Source organism: Cetorhinus maximus, chromosome 10 (assembly GCF_964194155.1).
Source record: "Cetorhinus maximus chromosome 10, sCetMax3.hap1.1, whole genome shotgun sequence".
In the NCBI taxonomy this organism is placed as follows: Eukaryota; Metazoa; Chordata; class Chondrichthyes; order Lamniformes; family Cetorhinidae; genus Cetorhinus; species Cetorhinus maximus.
In genome coordinates, this window is record NC_135888.1 from 29,574,495 (window position 1) to 29,600,167 (window position 25,673).

The window sequence follows — 25,673 nt, forward strand, 5'->3', positions numbered from 1 at the left end:
CCTTCCACAGGTAAGCTCTGGTTTCCTCCTCGACCTGCATTGTCTCGTCTCGGGTTCAGGCAGTCCCATGCGAAGTGTCCCTCTTGGCCACAGTTATAGCATCTGGACACCTCGCCCTGAGTTCTCCCCATTCCCGAGAAGTTTCCTTTTCGTCTACCTCTACCCACTGATAAGCTGGAGGGGGTTCCCTCTGAGTAGGCCCCCTCCCTTCATTTCTCCAGGTTGTTGCCTGATTCTTAACAGGCATTGCTCTGTCCCTGGATGTCTTGGGTAGTTTTGGTGTTTCCCTTTCCCATACTCTAACCATCTTCCTAATTATCAAGGGCTCTGTATGTGTGTCATCAGTGGGATCAAACTGATCTAATGCTTTCCTTGACTCCTCAGTGCCATGCGACACTAGCGTTCTCAGCCATCGGTTCCTAACCTCCGGCTGTAAATTATCCCTATCTAGGCCTGTGCCGTAGACCCCTTGAAACACCGCCCAAATGCGAGCCGAAAATGCGCTGGGGTGTTCACCTTTTCTTTGATAGCATTTCATTAGCGCCTCCACTGAGTCCCCTCTGTTATCGCCCATGACAGATAATACCTGGTTCTTTAAGGCCTCATTTGTGCCTCTACCAAGTTTTTGTTCCTCCGGTAGGGCGGAGCGTCTATGTGGGTGTAGGCACATTAGAATTAATTTTCTTTCCTCAGCATCGTCTAAGCCGTGTACCCCTCTCTGTTGCCTGACCGCTAGGAACAACTCCCCAGGATCATCCCCGGGCGCACACGTCCCAATATCTTTCGCAATATCCCTCAATTCTTGTACCCCAAGTGGGGTGGAATATGTCATATTTGGGCCGGCTTGCCCCTGGCCATCTGCCCCTGCTTGTGCTCTAGTGGTTACAAGGGGGGCCATTGGGGCAGACGGTTTTTCCAGCTCTGGAATATATGCCGGCGGTGGATCCTCTGGTGGAGGTTCCCCGTCACCGCTGCTGTATCTAACCGCCCCGTCTGCTAAATCATCCCAATCTATATCCCCTTGACCATTTTCTTCACCTCTTCCGGGTGCGAAAGCACACAGTATGCCCCTTTGTGCAGCCTCACTATCAGTTTCTGACACTTTGTGTGATCACCGGTACTGCTCTTCTTTTCCTGAGCTGCTCTGTGAATCACAGTCATAGCACTTTTTAAATCACTACATTGTTGTTTCCATCCCTCCACCTCAGCTTTAGCTGCTTGGGCTTCTCCCTCTCTCTTACTCTTTTCATTAGCCAATTTTTTGCACTGTAACTGATATTAGTTCATGTGCATCAAATCCGTACTTCTCTGTCCCTTTAAATCAATTACCTTCTCACTAACACAAAAACAAAAATACCTGGAAAAACTCAGCAGGTCTGGCAGCATCTGTGGAGAGGAACATAGTTAACGTTTCGAGTCCGCATGACTCTTCAACAGAACTAAGGAAAAATAGAAAAGGGGTGAAATATAAGCTGGTTTAAGCGGGGTGGTGGGACAAGAAGAGCTGGATAGAGGGCCAGTGATAGGTGGAGATAACCAAACCCCCTTAAACCAGCTTATATTTCACCCCTTTTCTATTTTTCCTTAGTTCTGTTGAAGAGTCATGTGGACTCGAAACGTTAACTGTGCTCCTCTCCACAGATGCTGCCAGACCTGCTGAGTTTTTCCAGGTATTTTTGTTTTTGTTTTGGATTTCCAGCATCCGCAGTTTTTTGCTTTTACTTTCTCACTAATTCGGGCTATCTCCTCACGGAGTTTTTTATTCTCTTCCTCTAGTCTGTCTCTCTCCCTCCTAGCCTGCTGTCGGCATTCCTCAACTAAACATCCGATCGCTACGGACTTCTGTACCTTTTTAAATTTCTTATCTGACATCTTTGTTTGCACAATTCGGTCTTGCCTTGTCACCAATGTGACCCTCATACTCCCCGTATTGCGGCCACTTCCCTATTACGTATTTTTGGAGGAGTCCCTTCCAGTCAAAACAATCCAAGTCCCCAGGCCTTGGATATTCCCTTTGATTTATCATCTTATGTTAATAGCTATGAATTGACCCAAACTCCTGTTCCCTGTGTACTTTGCCAACTTGGTTTGGCTCAAGTCTCCCACTGTCTCAACAGAGAGATTTATTCTCAACCCCACCCAGGAACGCCAAATATGTTGCCGGAGGTCACCGTTAATAGTTATTGGCTTAGTACAAAGAGGAGAAGAGTCAATTCTCTCTTAACTCTAAATTCACTTTATTCACGTTGTTAGATCATATACATATACCTTATACGTCTGGTTAGATATAGACTTGCAGTTTGCACCAGGTTATACAGTCTTATACCCAAACTAGGATCTAAACGCACACCCACTAGGTTTCTCAGACATTCCCTGAGTGGTCACAGAATATAAAAGCTAATACCCGAAAAGGAGAGCTGATGCTGGCCAGGCATTCCGTTCTCTCTCTCTTTCGACATCGTCTCTACGTTGCTGACGTAGGTTCTTCCACTTCCGCGATGATTGTTCTCCGGAGTCTTCGCTGGCTCCACGCCCGAAATTCTCCACTCTTATACTGAATCTTATCTCTTCAAGCTGTGCTGTCTCTCTCCCGTTGGTTTAGGTTTGCTTGCCTAGTCTGTGGCATCTTCTCATTGGCTCTGTCCCAAGGATTTAGGTAACATTACATTATTACTCCTTTTCTAAATAAGGACTTGTGCCTTATCACATTCCCTTTGTTTTTCAAGAAACTCAGCTACTTCAAACCGGTTCCAGCCAGCTCAGGCCAGTGACTGGACTCAGGTTACTTCAGGTCAAAAGTTGCTTTTGCCTGTGTCAGCAGTTCGGCTGCAGCCCCTGGCCAACACGAGTCTTCACTACTATTGTTGGAATGTTGTCCAGGCCCATGGCCTTTGCAGTATCCAGTGCCTTAAGCCATTTCCTGATGTCACACGGAGTGAATCGAATTGGCTGAAGACTGGCATCTGTGAAGATTGTTGCAAATGCTTCAGCCTTATCTTCAGGTATAACTGAAATGCCAGTATTATTTCTTCATAGGCACCTCTTGATGTAATTGGTTATATGGGATCTGAACATGTCCCACATTTATACACTGCATTCTTTACGTAGGCCACTGGGGTGCCTATTCCACACGATATCGATCCATAACTTCACTCCATCTTCACCCATCCAACCGTTGTCATGGACATGCACAAAAAACACCTGCAAGAAACTTTACGGTCGGCATGGTTTTGTGTTGGAAAATTACCACAGGTTTTAATTTAATTCTGTCAAACATCCAGGCTCATACCACCGTGAATCTTGTTTTCTCATGCCCTGTCATTTTCACTAGAACTGTTTTGAACCTTTTCATTCCACAGTTTGGCTGTTGGGCATATCAAAATTCATGGGTGCTCCATCCATGTTGCCAATGTGACTTAACGGGTACTCGTGTTTTTTGCCGCTGTCTGATGATGAACTGCTGGAAACTGGTAATTTTGGCATCAAGGTCTCCTCACAGTCTCTGAGCAACCTTTGTTTTCTGTTGTAATGCTGGGCTGTTTTGCTCCACAAAGCGGCTACACCAACTAGCTGTTGGTCTGAAATCTTTGCTGGACTCAGGGTTAGGTTTGGCCCTCTTAAGTATGTACATACGCATTTCATTTCTGGTGACAATGTAACCATTCTAACGATTTTCGAGGACCCATTCTGATAAATGCTTCTCAAGATCAGGCCAGTGGCTGGTCCCAGTTCAGATAGCACGTTTGGTCCTGGGCATCTTCTTCAGGACAGAATTTTTCATGTTCCATTCTTGCATCAGATTTTCACTCATACTAAATTCCCTCGCTGCAGCAGTTATTTGACAAGTGAGCAGACATTACGTCTTTCAGCTTGAAACGAGCTTCGTGCTTCATTCTTTTTGCTGGAGGACCCATTTCTGTTTGTCACTCGCCAAGTGGGGTCTGTTCTGTGTGGGTGTCTTAAATTCCTGCACATCTTCTTCTCAACACAACCCATACCACCTGCTTCATCCCATGCACCAACTTACACTATAAGGTAAGTAAAATATGCATTTCTGGGGTGAAAAATTGAGGTGAGCTATTAATGTGAATATAGCATTTCATAGCTGAAAGGGGGAGGGGGAGGGAATTGACTTATATGCCAAGTCTATGCAAAGCCATGAATTTTGGTGCCAAATAAATGAGGTCATCTTATATGTAGGTTGACTTATACACCACGCCATGTCCAAATGCAGCAACACCTGGACAATATCCAGGCTTGGGCTGACAAGTGGCAAGTAACATTCGCACCACATAAGTGCCAAGCAATGACCATCTCCAACAAGAGACAATCTAACCATCGCCCCTTGATGTTCAATGGCACCATCAATGAATCCCCCACTATCAAGATCCTGGGGGTTAACATTGACCAGGAACTGAACTGGACTAGCCATATAAATACTGTGGCTACAAGAGCACATCAGAGGCTAGGAATCCTGTGGCGAGTAACTCACCTCTTGACTCCCCAAAGCCTGTCCACCATCTACAAGGCACAAGTCAGGAGTATGATGGAATACTCTCCATTTACCTGGATGAGTACAGCTCCCACAACACTCAAAAAGCTTGACACTATCCAGGACAAAGCTGCCTGCTTGATTGGCATCCCAACCACAAACATTCACTCCCTCCACTATCAACGCACAGTAGCAGTAGTGTGTACCATCTACAAGATGCACTGCAGGAACTCACCAAGGCTCCTTCGACAGCACCTTCCAAACCCATGACCACTACCATCTAAAAGGATAGGTGCTGCAGATAGATGGGAACACCACCACTTGCAAGTTCCCCTCCAAGTCACTCACCATCCTGACTTGGAAATATATCGCTGTTCCTTCACTGTCAAAATCCTGGAACTCCCTCCCTACCAGCAATGTGGGTGTACCTATACCACAGGGACTGCAGCGGTTCAAGAAGGCAGCTCACCACCACCACCTTCTCAAGGGCAACTAGGGATGGGCAATAAATGCTGGCCCAGGCAGCAAAGTCCACATCTCATGAATAAATTTTCAAAAACACCACGATCTATGCTATCTCCAAATGACACACCATCCTGAATTGAACATAGGTCACCATTCCTCCATTATCACCAGGTCAAAATCCTGGAACTCCCTGCCTAAGCATTGTTGGCATATCTTTACCACGCGGACTGCAGTGGTTCAAGAAGGCCCACTACCACCTTTACAATAAATGTTGGCCTTGCCTATATTCGCAGAATGAATAATAATGAGTACTGCTCAGCTTGGACCTCACAATTCAGCACTACAGGCAGCCAAGCATTAGGGAAGTGAGCTGACACTCCACATGTAATGACCACCACCCTCCCCCCAACCAACCCTCCATGCCCTTCCCCAACCCCCTCAACTCTCTCACTGGCCAAAAAACATCCTGTGCAGATTAAAGGAAAACTGAACTGTAATCACTCCAAAGCCACAGTGGCACCACACTGATTCATCATGCTATATTTAAAATCAAATGATTAAAGTCTGACTCCAGAATTCTATCAATTTACAGTCTCAATCACATTAAGCTGAGCCACACTAGCAGTACACTGATAAAAGGAAGATGCTGGTATCACTCAAGAATAACATTTACATTACACTGATCAAAGCTAAACTCCATCATTTCTCCAAGAGATGGCCCAGCTGTTCTTGTCCAATAGATTAAATGTTATTCACACTAGATTTGAAAGGATTTTGAACTTCAAGCTATTCTAGCAAAACTAAACTAATTCACATCACTCATGAAGGTCCAGACTAGTAAAGGTCGGCATGTTAAATTCCTTTTTCATCTGCTGCATCTGTTGTTAAGCACCATACGCTGCAGTCACAAACTGAGTTCTCTCCAAACAAGAGCTGCTCTACATCAATTCGAAAATAATAAGGTTGCATGGATGGGCTTCATGGGCAAAAAGAGCACCCTGCATTATTCCGACAGAAAGATGGAAGCACCCAGCATATAAATGGAGCAGCTTGATCAATCCATGCACGTTCAATATGAGTCCAGAGGACAGACTTTGGTCTCTGTATAACCACAAAAGTGCATTACATTGAACAGCAGCAGATTCACTGTTGACAGTTTATCACACTCCAAGGGTTTAAATGGCTTTGTAAACTGTAAGAATCAAGCCTTGTAGATAGAGAATAAGCAATAAATTTCTTACAAATTAACTTTGATTATTTTGTGAGAAGTTTGAAACTTCAGCATTAAATTTTTATTCCTGTGGATCATATGGCATCAGGCACCAATAACATGCAGTGGAGCAGCAGTTTGAGTCAGTTCTTGGCTGCTGCTACTGTCATACAACATACGCAAAACTGAATTTTAAAAACTCATAAAATTAAGCATCATTATGCAGCAGAAAGATAACAGGTACCAAGGAAGAACACCACAGCAATCTAAGTCTCAGAGTACAGACAAACTATGAACTGCTCATGTTGCCACCTTGGCCTGAATCTTCTGGTCGGCTTGCAGGGGAGGACCCCGCTCGCCGACACGTAAAATGACTTGCAGTGACATCAAACATGCGTCCTGACATCGCCGCGCATCATTCCGATCCTCAGTTCAGCGGGCACACAACTGAGTCAGCTGTGTGCCCACCGTACTGTCAAAGGCCTATTAAGGCCATTAATGAACTAATTAAACTGCTTCTCAGGGCTGCCCGTCCAACCTTAGGGTTGGCAGACAGGCGAAGAGCCCAGGCGGCCTTCATATTTATCATGAAACCTCATCCACGGGTGGGAAGAGGTTTCATGAAGTGTTTATTAATTAAATACATTTTTTTATTAAAATTCATTGACGTGTCCCAGCTCATGTGACACTGTCACATGAGGGGACATGTCTGAATAATTTTTTCTATTTTTTTTGAAGTTTTCGTAAAGAAAATAATCTCTGAGGCCCTCCTCTCCCCGCCCCCACAGGGAGCGGGTGCGTATCAAGCTGGGTGGGTCTTAATTGGCCCACCCACATAAAATGGCTGCACACCCGCCCGTGCCCGCCCGACAGGGAGAAAATTCTCTCCCTTGTGTTTTCCGATAACATTTGAGTTGGATTATTACAATGTATGCACTCTCAAATAGTCATTCATGTTTTCTGTATATTTCCTCTTGTTACAGCAGTGATTACACTTTAACAAAAACTTAATTGGCTGTAAAGTGCTTTGGAATATCTTGAGGTCATGAAACATGCTACTTAATTTAAAATTTCTTCTTTCTTGCTCCCCTATTGGCTTTTGTTATTCAGGCCCAAAGATATTCCATTCTGGGGAACCAGGTGCCACAAGCACCAATACTGGACAGGGTCAAACACATATCACATCCTTTTCTGCTTCATGGATTGACGATGATGGGTTCTCCCATTGCTTCAACAGATGAGTGTTTAGCAAGTGAAAACAATGGTTTACAGTCTAGGTTGATGTTGTCTCATATGTTACATTAAGTCTTGATTTGCTTAACCGATTGCAAATATTGCATACAAAGTCAGTGCTGGAGGGATGGTTGGAGTCATTAGCTTTGTGCCACACTCCCTTGTTCTGAAGTAACTTGAAACTGTTCTCAAGTGAATAACTATCCAGAAAAAAGTGGAAAAACAATTCCTGTAATTGCAGCACAGGAACTGATTAAAAGCTACCATTGTCTACACTTCAAAAAGTGCTGAACTATTACCTATCAAATGTAATTTCCAAAATAAATAAAGTTAAAGCTCTTCAAAGGTGCCCAACCTCCTTGTTATCTTAGTTAATAAACCTGAAGAACCGAACACATCTGTGCTTTAAAGATTGAGACTATTTAAAAAGAACTAACTGCATGGATCAGTAATGTGCCGTTTATCTTATAGATGGCAGTATACATTGAAATAAGTACTGTAATGGGAATGCCCTGTTGCAATTCAACTCATCAACAATCAGACTAATATCACTGTGCTTTAACAATAAGCCAGTTTGTGCAGTAAAGCTTTTTATTGAGCTTTGTTTTCACTTTTTCAAAGTATACTGCTAGCCTTGCTATACACAAGAACATAAAAAACAGGAGCAGGCCATTCAGCCCCTCGAGCCCGCTCCACCATTCAATGAGATCATGGCAAATTTTCTACTTCAACACCATTATCCTGCTCTATCCCCATATCCCTTGATGTTTTTAATATATAAAAATCTATCAAACTCAGTCTTGAACACTCAACAACTGAGCCTCCACAGCCTTCTGGGGCAGAGAATTCCTAAGATTCAACACTCTCTGAGTGAAGAAATTTCTCCTCTGCTCAGTCCTAAATGACCTGCCCCTTATTCTGAGACTGTGTCCCCTGATTCTAGACCTCCCAACCAGGGGAAATATCCTTCCCACATCTATCTTGACAAGCCCTGTAAGAATTTTGCATGTTTCAATGAGATCACCTCTCATTCTTCTAAACTCCAGAGAATAAAGGCCCAGTCTATTTAATCTTTCCTCATGGGACAATCTCTCCAGCCCAGGAATTTGTCTGATAAACCTTTGTGGCACTCCCTCTATGACAAGCATATCTTTCCTTTGGTAAGGAGACCAGAACTGCACACTATACTCCAAGTGCTGCCTCATCAAGGCTCTGTATAATTGCAGTAAGACATCTTTACTCCTATACTCAAATCCTCATGTAATAAAGGCCAACATATCATCTGTCTTTTTAATTGCTTGCTGTACCTGCACGTTAGCTTTAAGTAATTCATGAACAATGACACCCAGGTCCCTTTGAAGTTCAACACTTCCTAGCCTCCCACCATAAGAAATACTCTAAATTTCTGTTTTTCCTACCAACGTGGATAACCTCACATTTCTACACATTGTATTCCATCTGCAAAATTTCTGCCCATTTGCTTAGCCTCTCCAAATCTCCTTGAAGCGTCTTTGCATCCTCTTTAAAACTTACACTTCCACCTAGTTTTGTGTCAACTGCTAACTTGGAAATATCACATCTAATCCCCACATCCAATAAATAGATTGTGAATAGCTGGGACCCAAGCACTGATCCTTGCATTACTCCACTAGTCACAGCCTGCCAACCTGAAAATAACCCATTTATTCCTACTCGCTGTTTTCTGTCCGTTAACCAGTTCTCAATCCATGCCAGTATATTCTTCCCCAATCAAAGTGCTCTAATTTTGTTTACTAACCTCTTGTGTGGGACCTTTTCAAAACTTTCTGAAAATCTAACCAAACCACACCCACCCATTTCCTCTTATCTATTCTGCTAGCTGCATCCTCAAAACAGTTTTGTTAAACAGGATTTCTCTTTCATAAATCCATGCTGACTCTGCCCAACCCTATCATTATTTTCCAAGTCTCAAGGCAAATGCTTAAATACACAGCAGCACCTCTGGGAGTTAGTGGTCTTTTGTCAGAAGTGGAGAAAGAAAAAGATGTAATATGTTTTAAGCAAATTCAGAGGCAGGAAAAGAGGGAGGGGAGGAAACAGCAAAAGGGGTTTGCGATAGTATAAAAAGCACGAGTTTAAATGGCAGAAGAGAAGGTGGTGCAAGGCAAAGGGAGATGATAATGGAACAAGTAAAAAAACAAAAGTCGGGTCAAAAGAGGTGTATATGCAAATAGCAGAACCATTAGCAGCTGCTCTCTGAAAAAATGTCAGCAGAGGTTATCATCTGAAACTGTTGAAAAAGCAAAACACTGCAGATGCTGGAGATCTGAAATGAGAAAAGTGCTGGAACAACTCTGCAACTCTGGCAGCATCTGTGGAGAGAGAAACAGAGTTAACGTTTTCTTCAGAACCCTGGAGTTCCTAAATTCTTGTATCTAGGCTGCTCAATGCAAGGGAAAGAGTGAATGACAAGCCAGGTGAATAGCTGGCAGTCTAGTGGGAAAGTGGACTGCAGCCTCTTGGATAAAAGCAAAATACTGCGAATGCTGAAAATCCGAAATAAAAACAGAAAGTGCTGGAAAAATTCAGCAGGCCTGACAGCATCTGTGGAGAGAGAAGTCATACGGACTTGAAACGTTAACTCTGTTTCTCTCTCCACAAATGCTGTCAGACCTGCCGAGTTTTTCCAGCATTTTCTGTTTTTATTGCAATCTCTTAGATATCATCATCTGTTTTCTGACTTGAACCCTAACTCTTTCCTTCCCTGACTTTCTCATTCCACTGATCCATATCTTCCCACCCCTTACAACATGCTAGATTTACTGTTGCCAGTCACCAAATGGAAGTGTTGTGACCCCCTGTGCACTCCAGTCAGTCCCACTGCAGTTTCTTTCGATTCCCTTGACTCCATCTTCTGCTATCCTCCCCTGTTTTTGCCACTCCACCGGCCACTGCAGTTTACTTCCCGGTCCGGCCTCTGAGGCACGCCAAGTACACAGCCTCCACCTGTACCCCAGTACAACTAAGGTCAAGTCAACCTGAACACTGCACTTGCTCATCAGTCCTCATGCAGTGCACCACAGGGGCTCAGTTTAGCATACAGTATTGGAACTCTGACCTAGCCTGCAGACAAATTCAACTCGCCCGTTGAATAAGTAAATATAAGCAGTCAGCTACGCCCTGTACACGATGTAATGATTTCCAAGCAAGGTATTAGGAACTCAACCAATTCCAACATTGTCCCAACCTCCACCCCTCCTCAGCCTATAAATCTTACTCGACAACCTGGGCGGGACGAATATTTATATAAAGAAAAACAATTAACCCTGCTTGCATCAGTCAGTCGAAGAGGAGATTCCTAAATGGTCGACGTTGCCATCCATTTTGCCTTTTAAAGCTACTTCTCCAGTTAGGAAGTGGTGAGTACCGAAGCATCCCTATATAGCCTTGATAAGAACTTTCAATTTTATTTTAAATGATCTGATGTTTACGCTTTTTAGAAGTCAAGATGTCAGTGGCTGTAAGTTCCAAACTGAACAAAACTGTGAGGGACCAGTACCTTAAACTGCCCCAGGACGGGAAGGCACAGGTTACCTACGTGTGGATCGACGGCACCGGAGAAAGTCTTCGCTGTAAAACCAGAACCCTGAATTGTGAACCGAAAACTATTCAAGGTCGTGTATAAACTAAACTTCCCATACATACACCCTGTATCATTGACTGCTGTGACTTTTCAGATGATTTTTAAACTCGACTGATTGTAGCTTTGCTTCCCTTTCTCTCCCTCCCCCCCAAAAAAACCACACACACACACACACACACAGATATCCCGGAGTGGAATTTTGATGGCTCCAGTACCTGTCAGTCGGAGGGCTCCAACAGCGACATGTTTCTGATTCCGGCCCGCATGGTTAGGGATCCCTTCACACTGGATCCCAATAAGTTGGTGCTCTGCGAGGTTCTCAAATACAATCGGAAACCAGCAGGTGAGTCTGTGAAACTGCTGTCTGGTTGAATTGGTTTGACTAAATCCTGTTTGATATTTTGACTGAAAATACACCCTGAAATTTTGACCAAGCAACTTTTTTTTTTGCCTTGAAGTGCTAAATTCTTAAACCCTATTCCCAGGGTTGTTTGAAGGATACTTTCCCCCACCGATTAATGTATTAGTGATGCATCTGTGCAACATGGCCGATGTATATAAAAACAAAAAACTACTGCGGATGCTGGAAATCCAAAACAAAAACAGAATTACCTGGAAAAACTCAGCAGGTCTGGCAGCATCGGTGGAGAAGAAGAGTGGACGTTTCGAGTCCAATGACCCTTCAACAGAACTTCCAGTTGGAAGTTAAAATAAAAATAAAATAAAAAATATTATACAGATAAAAATATGACAACAGAGAAGATGGTTTCGTAGACAGAAGTCATTGGACTCGAAAAGTCAACTCTTTTCTTCTCCACCGATGCTGCCAGACCTGCTGAGTTTTTCCAGGTAATTCTGAGGTGGGGTTGCTGGAACTACTTAAATCGCTCTTGCAAAGACCTATGTTTTGGCCGATGTATATGTTCGGTTTGGGAACCTAACTGCTGGAATATGTTGCAGAGACCAACTTGAGGTACACGTGTAGAGAGACGATGGACAAGGCGAAGCTCTCTCACCCCTGGTTCGGTTTGGAACAAGAATACTCTCTGTTAGGGATCAATGGGCATCCTTATGGTTGGCCTGAAAACGGATTTCCGGGACCGCAAGGTAAGGAGAGAGATCCGAGGATATCCCCAACGCTGCATTTAAAGTTAATTTTCTTAGCTGGTTGAAAACTGCTCCAAACCTGCAAAAGGGTTCACAACAGATACAGTGAATTTGTACCCTTGGAGACTTGTATGACAATAGTCTATATTTTATTTTAATGTAGCTGGGTTTTTTTTTTAAATAACTAGGTTTGCTCCTCCCTTCGTGCGCAGTGACATTCTCCCAAAATATTCCACGTCCCTTTCGGTAATGTCACTGACTGTCATTTCTACCCCGGTTTGTGAAACTGCCGCTCACATTTCAATCGGAAGTATCACTGGGGTGAAAAAAAAATAGTCGTGAAAGTGTGAGCATAACTTGGGTCATGCGCTCCACAGCGGCGCAACCTTCCCTCTCCCTGAGGTGGCCAGAACCCATTTCCAGTTGGCCTCTCCTGGTTAATATCAAGAGCCGCGGCCAGAAAAGTTCAACGTTCCACAGAGAGAGAACTGTGCATTGCGAGCCTGTCAATAAAGCCGCCAGGCAGATTTTTTTAAAACTGCAATTATGCTCTGCGTTTCTTGTCCCCAGAAATAAGGTGCAGCAAGAAATTTCAAGTTAAGCACCTGAAGAAAGGGAGGGGTTATGAGGTGGGGTTGCTGGAACTACTTAAATCGCTCTTGCAAAGACCTAGCACGGGCCGAACGGCCTCCTTCTATGATGTAATCATTCTATGATTATACGAACAACTGTTAGTTATTGCGACCCCTTTCCCAGTTAAACCCTTCAATCTCCCTGGGTAAGCGCATTGTTAAGCATCCAGTTTGCATACTGCCACAATCCCCATAAAGACCCCTTAACCTTAAAGAGATAGGAATGTCGGAATGACCAACTCAAACTTTCAGGTTTTGAGACTTTTACTGGAACAAACTAAAATCAACGTAGACTAAACATCTCTTAGTAGGTAACTAATACACTAAACAACTAGAAAAGGTATTTCTTAACTGCGTAACACAATCAAAACTCCCATGCCATGTTTATGCATTATATGCACTCAGCAGAAATGTAGTCTTGTGTTTAAAAATCCCAAGCCCCTCCTGGTTTTAGCAAGATCTCTCTCTCCCCCCCCCCCCCCCCCCCCAGTGAATCTCCAAGTGTCCTTTTAAACAAAGCCACCTATACTCAATCTTCTGACTATAATCAAATGGATCTCCTGTAATGAGGTACTCTTTGCTGACTCCTTGGCTTTTAACTCTTCACAATCCTTATTATTCAAGCAGGGATTCTGTTCTCACCAGCCCTCTGCTTGGTGGCCAACCCAAAAGCAGCCCTTTTCTTTTCTATCTGACATTGCAGCACCTGCTTTTGCTGCTCTTGCCCCAATCTTTCTGTCTATGGATCTGGACAGCAGTAAGGCCAGCTGCCTCCTCCTTTGAGTCCAGGTAATAAAGATAGCACCTTACTTCGAATAAGTGAGTTTCTGTCTCCATAACACAAGTTGCATGGGTTTGGCTTCAGGCAGACTCATAGTATGAGGTCACATGGGCTTGTCTCTGAGCAGATCCCATAGGAGTTCCCATTCCCTTCTCCAAGCTAATCCATTTTACCTTGAATTAAGGAACTCAGTTTAAAACAATCTATTGTAAAGTCCAACATTCATAACAATACACATACATTTACTTGGAATAGTTTACTGAGTTATTTCCAAAGATCAATGAGGCAGTTACAAAGACATGGTTGTGAAGTGATCAAGGCTGAGGAATGAATATTTGGGGGTACTTCCCATGTTGGAAAGATTAGTAGCAAGGAAAAGGTGGTGGGTAACTCTAGTAATAAAGGATGAAATCACTATAGTAGGGAAAAATTACCTTGCCTTGAAGGATCACTATGTAGAACTGGTTTGGGTGGAGATGAGAAATATCAAGGGAAATAAACCTGTGGGAGTTGTCTATAGGCTTCTAATAACAGCTAATCCACAGGAAAGAGTATAAATGATGAAATAATGGGGTTTGTAAGGAAAGTACTGCAACAATGGTGGGCACCTTTAATCTTCATAGATTGGGCAAACAAAATTGACAGAGGTAGCCTTAAGGTTCATAGAATATATTTGTATAGTTTCTTGGCACTCTACTTCATGGAACCAAGCATGGAACATGCTATTTTAGATCTGCCCATTTGTAATGAGACTAGATTGATTAATGATCTATGTAAAGGATCTTCTAGGGAAGATTGATCACAACATGATAGAATTTCATATTCATTTCCAAGGTGAGAAACTTGGGTCCGAAACTAGTGTCTTAAACTTAAAGACAATTATAAAGGTATTAAAACAGAGTTGGCTGAAGTGGACGAGGAAAATAGAGTAAAATGGAATAAATAGAATAAACAATGGCAGACATTTAAGGAGTTATTTCATAGCTCAACAAAGATATATTCCATTGCAAAAGAAGACTCTACAAGGAGGAATCACCTATGGCTAACTAGACCACAGATCCACAGAATGCTGCAGTAAAGAGAGGTGTAGGTGTTCTCACACATGAAACACAAGTTAGCATGCAGGTTCTAACATCAATGTGGCCCCTACTCCCATGGTTTCTGTTGGTTATGGTACCACTACCCCATGTGTGTGTGTGGGTAATGCCGCTACAGACTAAGTGGCAGACTAATCACCTTAAACTCACAAATTGAGGTGGCTACCACTGTCTTTGGGCATTTGTTTAATAAATAAACACCAGGATACAATTTTTAAATGTCCTGCACTAATAGGGTCCTTCACCACCAACCCCATTCCTCATCTTTTTTACATCTTACAGTACCCTGCACTTGTTATAAATATTGTCTCCATTGTAGAAGACAAAAACAAAACTCAGCAGTGATAATATCTTCATCTGCTTTGCCTACTGATTTCTAGTACTTATTTATTTTACTTGGCTAGATCTCCCAAGATAGCCAAAGTGGACGAGTGATGCAATCAATTGCTTGGGAGGTTGGGGGCAATTTTGCAAGTATTAGTTTCTACTGGCTTGTAAAGTTACTTCTAATATAACATACAGAGACACAGGAGAAAACATTGTAAATGAGATATAATTCATAGCCTATTAGAATTATAATGTAGATTCTGCACACTTAACTTACTGCATGCTAATCAACTTATCTATAATAGGACCCTACTATTGTGGAGTTGGAGCAGATAAAGTCTTTGGTAGAGATATAATGGAAGCTCACTATAAAGCATGCCTCTATGCTGGAGTGAAGATATCAGGCACCAATGCTGAAGTCATGCCATCACAGGTATTAAGTTGGGCAGAGGTTGCATGCATACCTAGCACTTCACTGGAAATTGAATTAAACTATGAATTTGTTGACCTTTTTTTTTTCCCAGTGGGAATTTCAAGTGGGGCCATGTGAAGGGATTGAAATGGGGGATCATTTGTGGCTTGCCAGATACATCCTTCATCGCATTTGTGAAGACTTTGGAGTTGTGGCTACATTGGATCCAAAACCAATAACTGGAAACTGGAATGGAGCTGGATGTCATGCTAACTTCAGCACAGAAGTTATGAGAAAGGAAGGAGGGCTCAAGTAAGATGATTTCAATTCTTTTGTCAGTATGTATGTTGATAATTGAGAAACAAATCATGTTCAATGATATCAAGAAGATACATTGCTTAAGGGTAAGAGGGCCAGTTAAAACTGATTTAAAAAACAAAATAACGATTAAAATCTGAACCAATTTAAACATTGTAAGTATCTAAGATGTTAGAACCACTCAATAATGAAGGTGATTAATGAATCCATACATTTGAAATGTCAATATCTCTAAATTGTTCCAAGTTCATGACTAATCTTTGGAAGGATAATTGCAGTATTAATAATTAATGGCTCTTGGCAGACATTTTCCTTATCAAGTTGCCAATAACAAATACTACACATAAAGAAGATATTTATGCTAATTCCACTTTGAAGGTACCATTAGGACATTTTGTGCCCCTATACCCACTATATGCAGAATAAAGTCTGCAGTCTATATCAATATGAGCCACATTCACCAAATTTAAATGTTTCTTTTCTTAATTGAACTTCAGAAAATTCTTCCAGTAGGAATAATTAGAAATTCAATTTCAACAATGACTTGCATTTATATATCACCTTTAACCTAAAAAAGAATCCCAAGATGCATCACAGTAGCATAATCAGACACAAATCAACACTGAGTTCAAGAAGGAGATGGATACAACACAATCAACTCCATGAGCTCCTCACACTTGCTGGAGATGAGGCTGGAGCAATATGGGAATGGATTTTATGAAGTTGGTTGGTAGGTAACAATAAAAACGAAGAATAGAATCTTTGTTCTGCAGGATAATGTTGTGAACAGTTTTGGCAGATTAAAGCAAGCCTGACAGTGTTTAATATGGTACAGCCACAACAGATGATTGATAACTAAACCCGTGGTATATCAGATGCAAAGAAATATTGATTAGATGGGGGAATAAGTTAAAAGTGGCACAGAATTCATTGTCAGTAAATGGTAGTTTTAAAAAAAAATAGCTGTAACTATACTCCAAATGGAAGTAGGTTTGGTGCTCTGAAAAAGGCATTCCATTTTTACTTCGTCTATCTGTCCCTGGAAAAGCTCTTCTCATGTAATTTATAGCTGTGCTGTGCTTTGTAATTCCCAACTGTGAAGCAAAATATTTATTCTCTCCCATTGGGTCTTTTTTTGTTCTGTCAAATACAAGGCTGTCAGATCTAAATGTATCTGGCAAAACCATTTATTGACAGATTTGGCTGGATCACAGTGGGTGGTATCAGGCTTAAATGACCTGTTCTGAAACTACCTATTACTTCAGGACTAACTTGGAGGGCAAAGGTGAACCTTGGCTTATTTTCTTCACTACCCACCCATCTGCTTAAACCTCTCTCTTCTACCCCATACACCCTCACCTGCAACAAGTGCAAGGGCTTGTTTACCACTATAATTGAGACCATCATTCAGCTTCCCTTTGCTGCTTCTTTCTCATCCTCTTGCTAAATGTTCTCCCATGCCTGAAACCTGAGCCCTCCTTGTTTCATTCCTATGTCCTCCCAGACACTCTCTCTAAGCTTATCTTGTCCTTGGGAATCACCTCCTGCTCCCTTGACTCCATTCAACAGATTATCATCTCTTGGGATACCCCAGGCTAGATGACATTATAAATCATTCCCCCTCTGCTGGAATATCCCCGTTCCTTTCAAAACTTCTGTCATCACCCTCAAGCCCTCTTTTCAAGCAAACCATGGCCCTGTCGAACCTCCCTTCCTTCACTAAAGTCCTTGAATGTGTTTTTGTCCCCCAAACGTGTTCCAATCATTTTCCCAACTTCCTGTTTGAATTTCTCCACTAGATTTTCATCCCAGCCACAGCACCAGAATGGCCTGAACTAAAGTCACAAATAGCATCTGTAACTTTGACCTTACTGCATTCTCCTTTGTCAAATTTTGAGCAGTCTTTGACACCACTGACCACACCATCCTTCTCCCCATGTCTTTCCTCTGCTACCCACCTCTGTGCACTTCCCATACTTGGTTCCACTGTTGTCGATCTGAACATTGCCAGACCATCTCCTTAGCTATCCAATCAAAGCCAGGCCATCTCTTGCACTGCCTCTCTTCCTGTCCCTGCAATATTATTTTCAGATTCCACCCCCCTCCCCAAAAAAATGCTATCCTTGCCAACCTCACCTGCATGTTGCCCCTTGGCAACATATGCTATACGCAAGGAATAGCTTCCACATGTGCTAACAGCACTCACTGTACCTCCTCAGCACCCCTCTCAATACATCTGCTCTGTGTTGTCCAAGTTTACCTATGATACAAAGATGGACAGTATTGTAAGCAGTGTGAATGGAAACATAAAATTAAGATCTTAATAGATTAAGTGGGTAAAACTGGCAAATGGATTTCAATATAGACAAGTTTGAGGTTTTTCACTTTGATCTGGGACATATTTTGGGTTCAGAGTACTTTCTAAATTATGAAAAGATAGAAACAACCCTGGTCTGAAGAGATTTAAGCATCTAGAGACATAGTTAAATGTCATGAACTGGTACAGAACTGAGGCAAATGGAATGTTGACCTTTTCATGTGGAGGACTGGAGTACAAAAAGGTAGAAGTTATGCTACAGCTATAAAAAGCCCTATTTAGACCATAGCTGGAGTGCTGTGTTTGTTAATTCTGGTGCCATCCCTTAGAAAGGATTTATTGGCCTTGGGGGGAATGCAGCCTAGATTTGACAGAATGATACTTGGACTCCAAGGGTTAAACTGAGGAGAGATTACATAAACTAGGATTGTATTCCTGACTTTAGAAGGTTCAAAGGTAATTTAATAAAAGTTTCAAGGTATTGAGAGGAACGGATAGGGTAGATAAAGAAAAGCTTTGGTTGGAGAATAAAGGACTATGGGACATAGTCTGATATTTAGATCCAAGTCTGTCAGGAGTGAAATTAGGAAATATTTTTATACACAAAGAATTCCAAACTTCTGCCACCCTATCATGCAAATGCCAGTTAACTCTCAGTCAGTTAATTTTAATTCTGAGATTGACAGATTTATTGTTAACCAAATGTATAAAGGGATACGGCAATGATGGGTATATGGTGTTAGGCCATAGATCAGCCATAAATTCATTGAATGACATGGAAAAGGCTCAAGGGGCTAAATGGCCTATTCCTGCTCCTATTTCCTGTGTCTCTGCCTCACTTTATCTTTGTCCAAAACCGTTATCAATAGTTTAGTCACCTCCAGACCTGACTATTACAATGCTAATGCAGCCCACCTCTCAACCCCTCATCCTCTACACTTAATAAACTTCAGCTGTTATCACAGCAAGTTCTACTTGCGCCATAAAATTGTCCCCACTGACATTAGCTCCCAGTTATCCAAAATGTCACATTAAACATGACAATTGGAAATTTAAAATTCATTTTTGATCTTGCCTCTCCCAATAACTCCAAGTGCTTCCATCTCTACAGCCCTTTTTTGAACTTACCGTTCCTCCCACTGGTGCTTTGCCCTCCTCCTTTTGCCCTACCTTAGACAGCCATACCTTCAGTTGTCCAGGCTCTATGCTATAGAATTCTTTCCTTAGACACCCTCTAGCACCTTCTCCTTGAACTCCTAAACTAAACCTTTGATTTCCCTATTTGAATAAGTCCTTTTAAGATCAAAGGAAATAGGAGCTGGAGTAGGCCATTCTACTCCTCAAGTCTGCTCTGTGATTCAATAAGTTCATGGCTGATCTGATTGTGGTCTTAAGTTTGCTTTCCTGTCTGCACCCTCCACCCTTGAACCCTTTATTTACATTTCAGAAGCAACTTGGAAACGTTTCCTTTTAGTCACAATGGCCCAGGTCTTCCATACCCTGGAAGATGCACTGCGGGACCCTTCGGGAGTCCCCACATAACTGCATGGAATTGCCTGGGAAGTTTCAAATTCTGTTGAGCAATTACCCTGTTAGTCTGGAACCCTCCAAGACTTCAATTTTAAAGCCGGAGATTTTAGATGGTTCTGACTTGCATAGCAGAATAGTTACCCAGGAAAATTTAGAAGGATTAAAATCAGTCCTAACTGTACTACTGACCTACCCACCCTTCCCTCTTACACACTTTCCTTCTCTCCTGTCAAAGTGGCTGGAACTTTTAAACTTAGTGCCATAAAAAGGGGCGTAGCCTCATCTCTCCCAATGATCCTGTACTGCACTGAAGGCCTCTAGGAGCAACTATGCTGCACATTTCTCAGCAGGCTCAGGTTGGACATGCAGGTAAGAAATATGCAGCTTCAGACTCCAGACTAAGGTAGGAAAATAGGAGCAGAATGGCAATTCAGTGATGATTGCCACTCCAGAAAAGATTTGACCCTATATAAATGGAAATTGATGATTGGATGTGATCTTCAAGACCCCTTGGCATGGCAAAACATTTGATTTATGACTCTCTACATTTCGTGATCACTCGGTTTGGTCTGGTGTTCTGAACAGAGCTGAGGCCATTGACGGATTCCCCCTCTCTTTTACACTCTGAATATTTGCCTTTTTAGCAGCAAATTGCCCTAATTTTCTTAAAGCTTTTATGTAGGGGCCATTAATATTAATCACTTTTCAGACAAATCTTGCATGCTTTTACTATTGTCAATTGACCACAATCTACTTTTCAATTAAATTCTGTCAATTGATTCACCAAATATGTTGATGTAAAGAACATGACCTGTATTGAATCAGTCTGAGTGTCATGAAGATCTCATGATGATGTAAAAGTCAGTGAACCAGGGAACAGACCTGGCAATGTTTAATGAGACAAGATTAAACAGTGACATAGTAAAGAATCCTCCAGGTAAGATTGATCATTACATATTAGAATTTCTCAGTCAGTTTAAGAGTGAGAAATGTGGGTCTGAAATTGTGTCCTAAACATAAAGGCAAATACAAGGGTATGAAGACGGTTGGCTAAAGTGAGTTGGGAAAGTAGCTTGAAAAGTAAGATGGTAGAGAAGCAGTACCAGACATTTAAGGAGATAGACTCCAGGATGCACCATTCATGGAACTAAGGACATTAAGGATGGTACCAAATTGAAAGAAAAGATGTATAATGCTGCAAAAATTAATGGTAGGCCAGAAGATTGGGACAATTTTAGAAAGCAGCAAAATGACTTGGTGAGAAATTAAAGAAAAATAAAAACAGTAAAAACTTCAAGTATATAAAAAGGAAAAGAGAAATGACAGTGAATGTTGGACCCTTGGCTACCAAGTCACTAATTAATCCTGTCTCATCCTATACCATGTCACTCATTAGACTGGGGAATTAATAATGGAAAACAAGGAAATGGCGGAGACTTCGAACAAGTATTTTGTATCTGCCTTCATAATAGAGACAAAAAACATTCTTAGAATCATAGAAAAGCAGGGGGCAAAGGGCTGGGGGCAGGTGGGGGGGTGAGGAATTTAAAACAATCACGATCATGCTATGATCCCCAGCTGAGATTACCCCGGGACAAGCCTGATCCCAGAGTGGAACCCAGCTTGATAGATCTTAACTTTTATTTGTTTGTTTAGATACGTGGAGACTAGCTACTGAACAGAGTCACAGGGGTCAGCTAATGATCTTTTAACAAAAGAATAAAACATTAAGAAAAGATTAACTTTATTATACTACTCCTTCATCCACACAACTATACCTTCACAGATATATACAGATTTGTATGGATAACAAGTTACAAAAGCTATTTTATACTTTAATGTGCACAGTCCATGTAAACCAAGAGGCACCTTGTGGTCAGGCACATCACACTCTGAAACCAAGTGACAGATACCACCTCAAGCAGATGCTATGGATCTCTCCTCAACAACTGCACCCCCACCCCCTCCCCCCACTCCCCCCCCAGATGCTTGTCACACTGAGCCAACCAGTCTCACCGAGCTATGACTATGTTTTTCACATGAGCGTTTCCAATCTCCACTTTCCAATAATTCACCTTGGAATCTTCTCTCAAACCAACGCTTTCTCTTAGACACCTTCCTGCCCTTGTGAGTTTTGAACTCTCCTCCTGATGTTCCTCTCCCCTGGGTCACCACATGCATTCAAGCTCTCTTCCATGCACCGACTCTCACCGACTCAGCTGTAATCAGTACCACTGCTTCACATGCCCATAGCAAAGAGTTATAGACCTTCATGTCTCTTACAAGCTGTTCTCACTTTAAATCTGCTTTCTGCAGCTTTTGTCTCCTTTAAATCTGAAGCTTGGAGCCTTGCTCTCTGCCCCTCACTCTTAACTTCATTAACAGGACTTTTTTCCAGGTTCCTGTCCTTCCTTTGCCTAGAAGGTGTTCTTTAGACTTCATCTCTTCCAGTCCCCTGGATTTTGGGATTTTTCCTTAGCTTGGGACTTGCTATTTGTCCCTTCCAGGTGACTTCTGTTTGGCAGCTGCCTTCCAAACCAGCTGAACTCCAACAGCTTCCAAATCAAACTGCTGTCTTTTTCCTTCAGTGTCTATGGGAGGGACCTCCCTCGCTGGCCCCCTGTTGCTAGTTAACAGTCCAATTCTTCCACCCTTGTATGTTTACCTTCTCTTTAGGAGTCATAAAGCTCCATTAGAAATGCAAACACCTTTTTAAAGTGAAACTAAAATTCCATTTGACCTTTTTCTTAACACAGATACAGAAATACAAGCCAAACTTAAACATTAATGCTAAAACTCGTTCATAACACCCACAAACACAAATAACTTAATTAGAGTGTCTCTATTTCCTAACAATTACTAGAGGGAAAAAGTACAAGGAAAACTAATGGAACTAAAAACTGACAGTCCCCTGGACCTAATTGCCTGCATCAGAGGGTGTTAAAGGATGTGGCTGCAGAGATAGTGATGCATTTTGTGATCTTCCAAAATTCCCTAGATTCTGGAAAGGTCCCAGCGAATTGCTCGAAATGTAACACAACTATTCAAGAAAGGAGAAAACTGTAGGTCAGTTAGTCTAACATGTCATTGGAGAAAATTGTAGAATTCATTAAGCAGCAGCAGCAGATTTAGAAAATCAGAATACAATCAGGCAGAGTCAGCATGGTTTTGTGAAAGGGAAATGGTGTTTGATAAATTTATTATAGCACTTTTGAGGATGTACCAAGTAAGGTTGATGCAGGGGAACCAGTAGATTAGTGTACTTAGATTTCCAAAAGGTGCCACGTAAGGTTACTGCAGAAGATAAGAATGTTGGGGTACATTAGCATGGATAGAGGATTGGCTAGCTAACAGGAAACTTGCCATTTTCAGATTGACAAACTGTTAACAGTGGAGTGCCACAGGGATCAGTGCTAGGGCCTCAACTATTTTATGATCCTTTAATGACTTGGATTAAAGGACCGACTGTATTGTAGCCAAATTTGCTGCTGATACAAAGAGTCTGCAAAGGGTTTTAAATAGGTTAAGCGAGTGGGCAAAAATCTGCCAGATGTAATATAATGTGGGAAAATAGTGGGAAGTTGTCCACTTTGCCAGGAAGAATGAAAAAACAGAATATTATTTAAATGCAAAGACTGCAGAACGCTGCAGTACAGAGGAATGTGGGTGTCCTGGTACATGAATCACAAAAGTCAACATGCAGGTATAGCAAGTGATTAGGAAGGCAAATGGAATGTTGGCCTTTATTGTAAGGAGCATGAGGTTTATAAAAGTAGGGAAGTCTTACTTTAAATGTACAGGGCATTGGTGAGTATGCACCTGGAGTACTGTGTACAGTTTTGGTCTCCTTAATTAAGGAAGAATATAATTGCATTGGAAGGAGTTCAACACTTGTTTTCTAGCCTGATTCCTAGGGTGAAGGGGTCCTCTTATGAGGAAAGGTTGAGCAGGTTGGCCCTATACTCATTGGAGATTAGTAGAATGAGAGGTAATATTGAAGAATATAGGATTCTAAGGGGACTTCACAGGGTAGATGCTGAGAGGATGTTATCATCTTGGTAAATCTAAAACTAGGCAGCACAGTTTAAAAGTAAGGGGTCTCCCATTTAAGATGGAGATGAGGAGGAGGAATTTCTTCTCGGTTGGGTTGGGTTGGAATTCTTTTCCACAGAATGCTGTGGAGGCTGGGTCATTGAGTATATCCAAGGCTGAATTGGACAGATTTTTGATCTACAAGGGAGTTGAGGGTCATCAGGGACAGGCAGGAAAGTGGAGTTATGGCCACTTCAGATCGGCCATGGTCTTATTGACTGGCAGAGCAGGTTCTACTCCTGCTCCTACTAATGTTTTTGTGATCTTATGTAATGCATACTCTTCATTTTGAAGCACAGCCTAGGTCGAAATATTCCAGAATGACGGTCTAAACACAATCAGATATAACATTTGCATGTACAAAATATTTGGTTTAGGCACATTGAAGAAGCAATTGAAAAGCTGAGTAAGAGGCACGAATACCACATCCATGTGTATGATCCAAAAGGAGGGCAGGATAATTCCAGAAGGCTAACCGGAAAGCACGAAACATCAAGTCTCCATGACTTCTCCGCTGGAGTAGCAAACCGTGGGGCTAGCATTAGAATTCCCCGTCAAGTTGGACAAGATGGTTTTGGGTACTTCGAGGACAGAAGACCAGCTGCAAACTGTGACCCTTATGCTGTTACTGAAGCTCTGGTCAGGACCTGTGTCCTAAATGAAACTGGGAATTAGCTAAAATGTTGCACTCAATTGGGCTCTACAATACCTACAAGGTTCAGTGGTATTTTTATCTAATCCAAAATAGTTCTTTCGTCAATGTATCTTAAAAGACTTGGATAACTTTTTTTTAACCACTTACTTGAATGATGATAGTCATTTAATACTTGATCTATTTGGAAACCTGATTGCACCTGTTTGTGAACATAAAGGACATTAAATATTCGTAATTGATCAATGGAAAATATTATCAAACTTGAATTTGCATGGGAGCTGGAATTCTCTTATGTAGCTTTCTGATACTTGTTTTTTCCTAAGACTAAGTTTAAATCTCCTCTAGGAAACTCATGTTTTCATGATGATTCCAGAAGAGCTCTTGTTTTTACTTGTATTGAAGTCACTAACTTGCACAAGATAATTATTTTGTATTTTAAGCGGAATAGTTCATGTTTATTGTGATAATTCATGTATGGAATAAACCTTTTTGGGCAGATGTTTTGAAAATCATACACATTTGATCATTTACTTGCTGTTTATATCGCACTTGCACAATCCCACAGACCTTCTAAGGCCAGTATGTTTTCCCTCATTGGGCGGGTGGGATGCCTGCGATCGAGGCCAGACCGCGATTTGACGCTGGCAGGCCAATTAAGGCCTGCCCAGTGTGAAACGCGCATGGCAGTGCTCAGCGCTGCCTGTGTAGGGGCTGGGGGGTAGGAGAGAGAGAGGAGGGTGAGAGCGCAAGTTCACCCATGCGTAAGAGTGTACGCTGTAAAAGCTCCCTGCGGCACAGAGCTGCCTCAGAGATGAAGAGTTTTGAAAATTAAAAAAGATTTTTGAAATGTTAAACATGTCCCTCATGTGACACTGTTTCGCAAAAAATGCAAAGGCCGCTTGGCCTTTTTGCCTGCCTGCCTGCCAACCGTAAGGTTGGGTGGGCAGCAAAATTTAATTTTATTACATTTTTAATGGCTTTAATAGGCCCTTTAATTGTCGGCAGGTGCGCTGCCAACTCCCACGCCAGCCGACCAGAATATCACGAGTGTGTGATGACATCAGGATGCTCGCCTGACATCATTGCGTGTCATTTTACACTCGAGTGGGTCGGGCGCATGCCCGCCCACTTAGCGAAAAATCCTGCCCTATGGATTTTTGCACTGGAAGTTGTGGTAATTAGAAATCCATGTCAGTGCACTCTACAGGGGATGAAGCACCTGTACAAACACGACAAAGCAACTGTGCAATCTCCTCAACCAGTTAGATTGAGAAATGGTTAATAAAATGTGCAGATCGGCAAGCTTAAATTAGAATATTAAAATCTGTGCAAATTCATGCACAAAGTAAAATAGGGAGTGAGAAAGATGGAATTAAGAGAGCA

At 42.1% G+C, this 25,673-nt stretch overlaps 1 protein-coding gene across 2 annotated transcripts in view; it reads left to right on the plus strand.

Annotated features, from left to right (window-relative positions):
* The window catches only part of LOC144685610 (glutamine synthetase-like), a 55,379-nt gene extending 30,594 nt beyond the window's left edge, over positions 1–24,785 (plus strand). Inside the window, exons 1-7 of one of the 2 annotated variants that reach the window (XM_078550295.1) lie at positions 10,675–10,798; positions 10,880–11,053; positions 11,204–11,365; positions 11,983–12,129; positions 15,272–15,399; positions 15,491–15,690; positions 24,013–24,785. In XM_078550295.1, the coding sequence (XP_078406421.1) occupies positions 10,888–11,053; positions 11,204–11,365; positions 11,983–12,129; positions 15,272–15,399; positions 15,491–15,690; positions 24,013–24,310 (1,101 nt within the window). In that variant the 5' untranslated portion in view covers positions 10,675–10,798; positions 10,880–10,887 and the 3' untranslated portion in view covers positions 24,311–24,785. Of the gene's footprint in view, positions 1–10,674; positions 10,799–10,879; positions 11,054–11,203; positions 11,366–11,982; positions 12,130–15,271; positions 15,400–15,490; positions 15,691–24,012 lie in introns of those variants that run through there. The other variant, XM_078550296.1, reaches the window with a different exon arrangement.
* Positions 24,786–25,673: the final 888 nt, after the last annotated feature.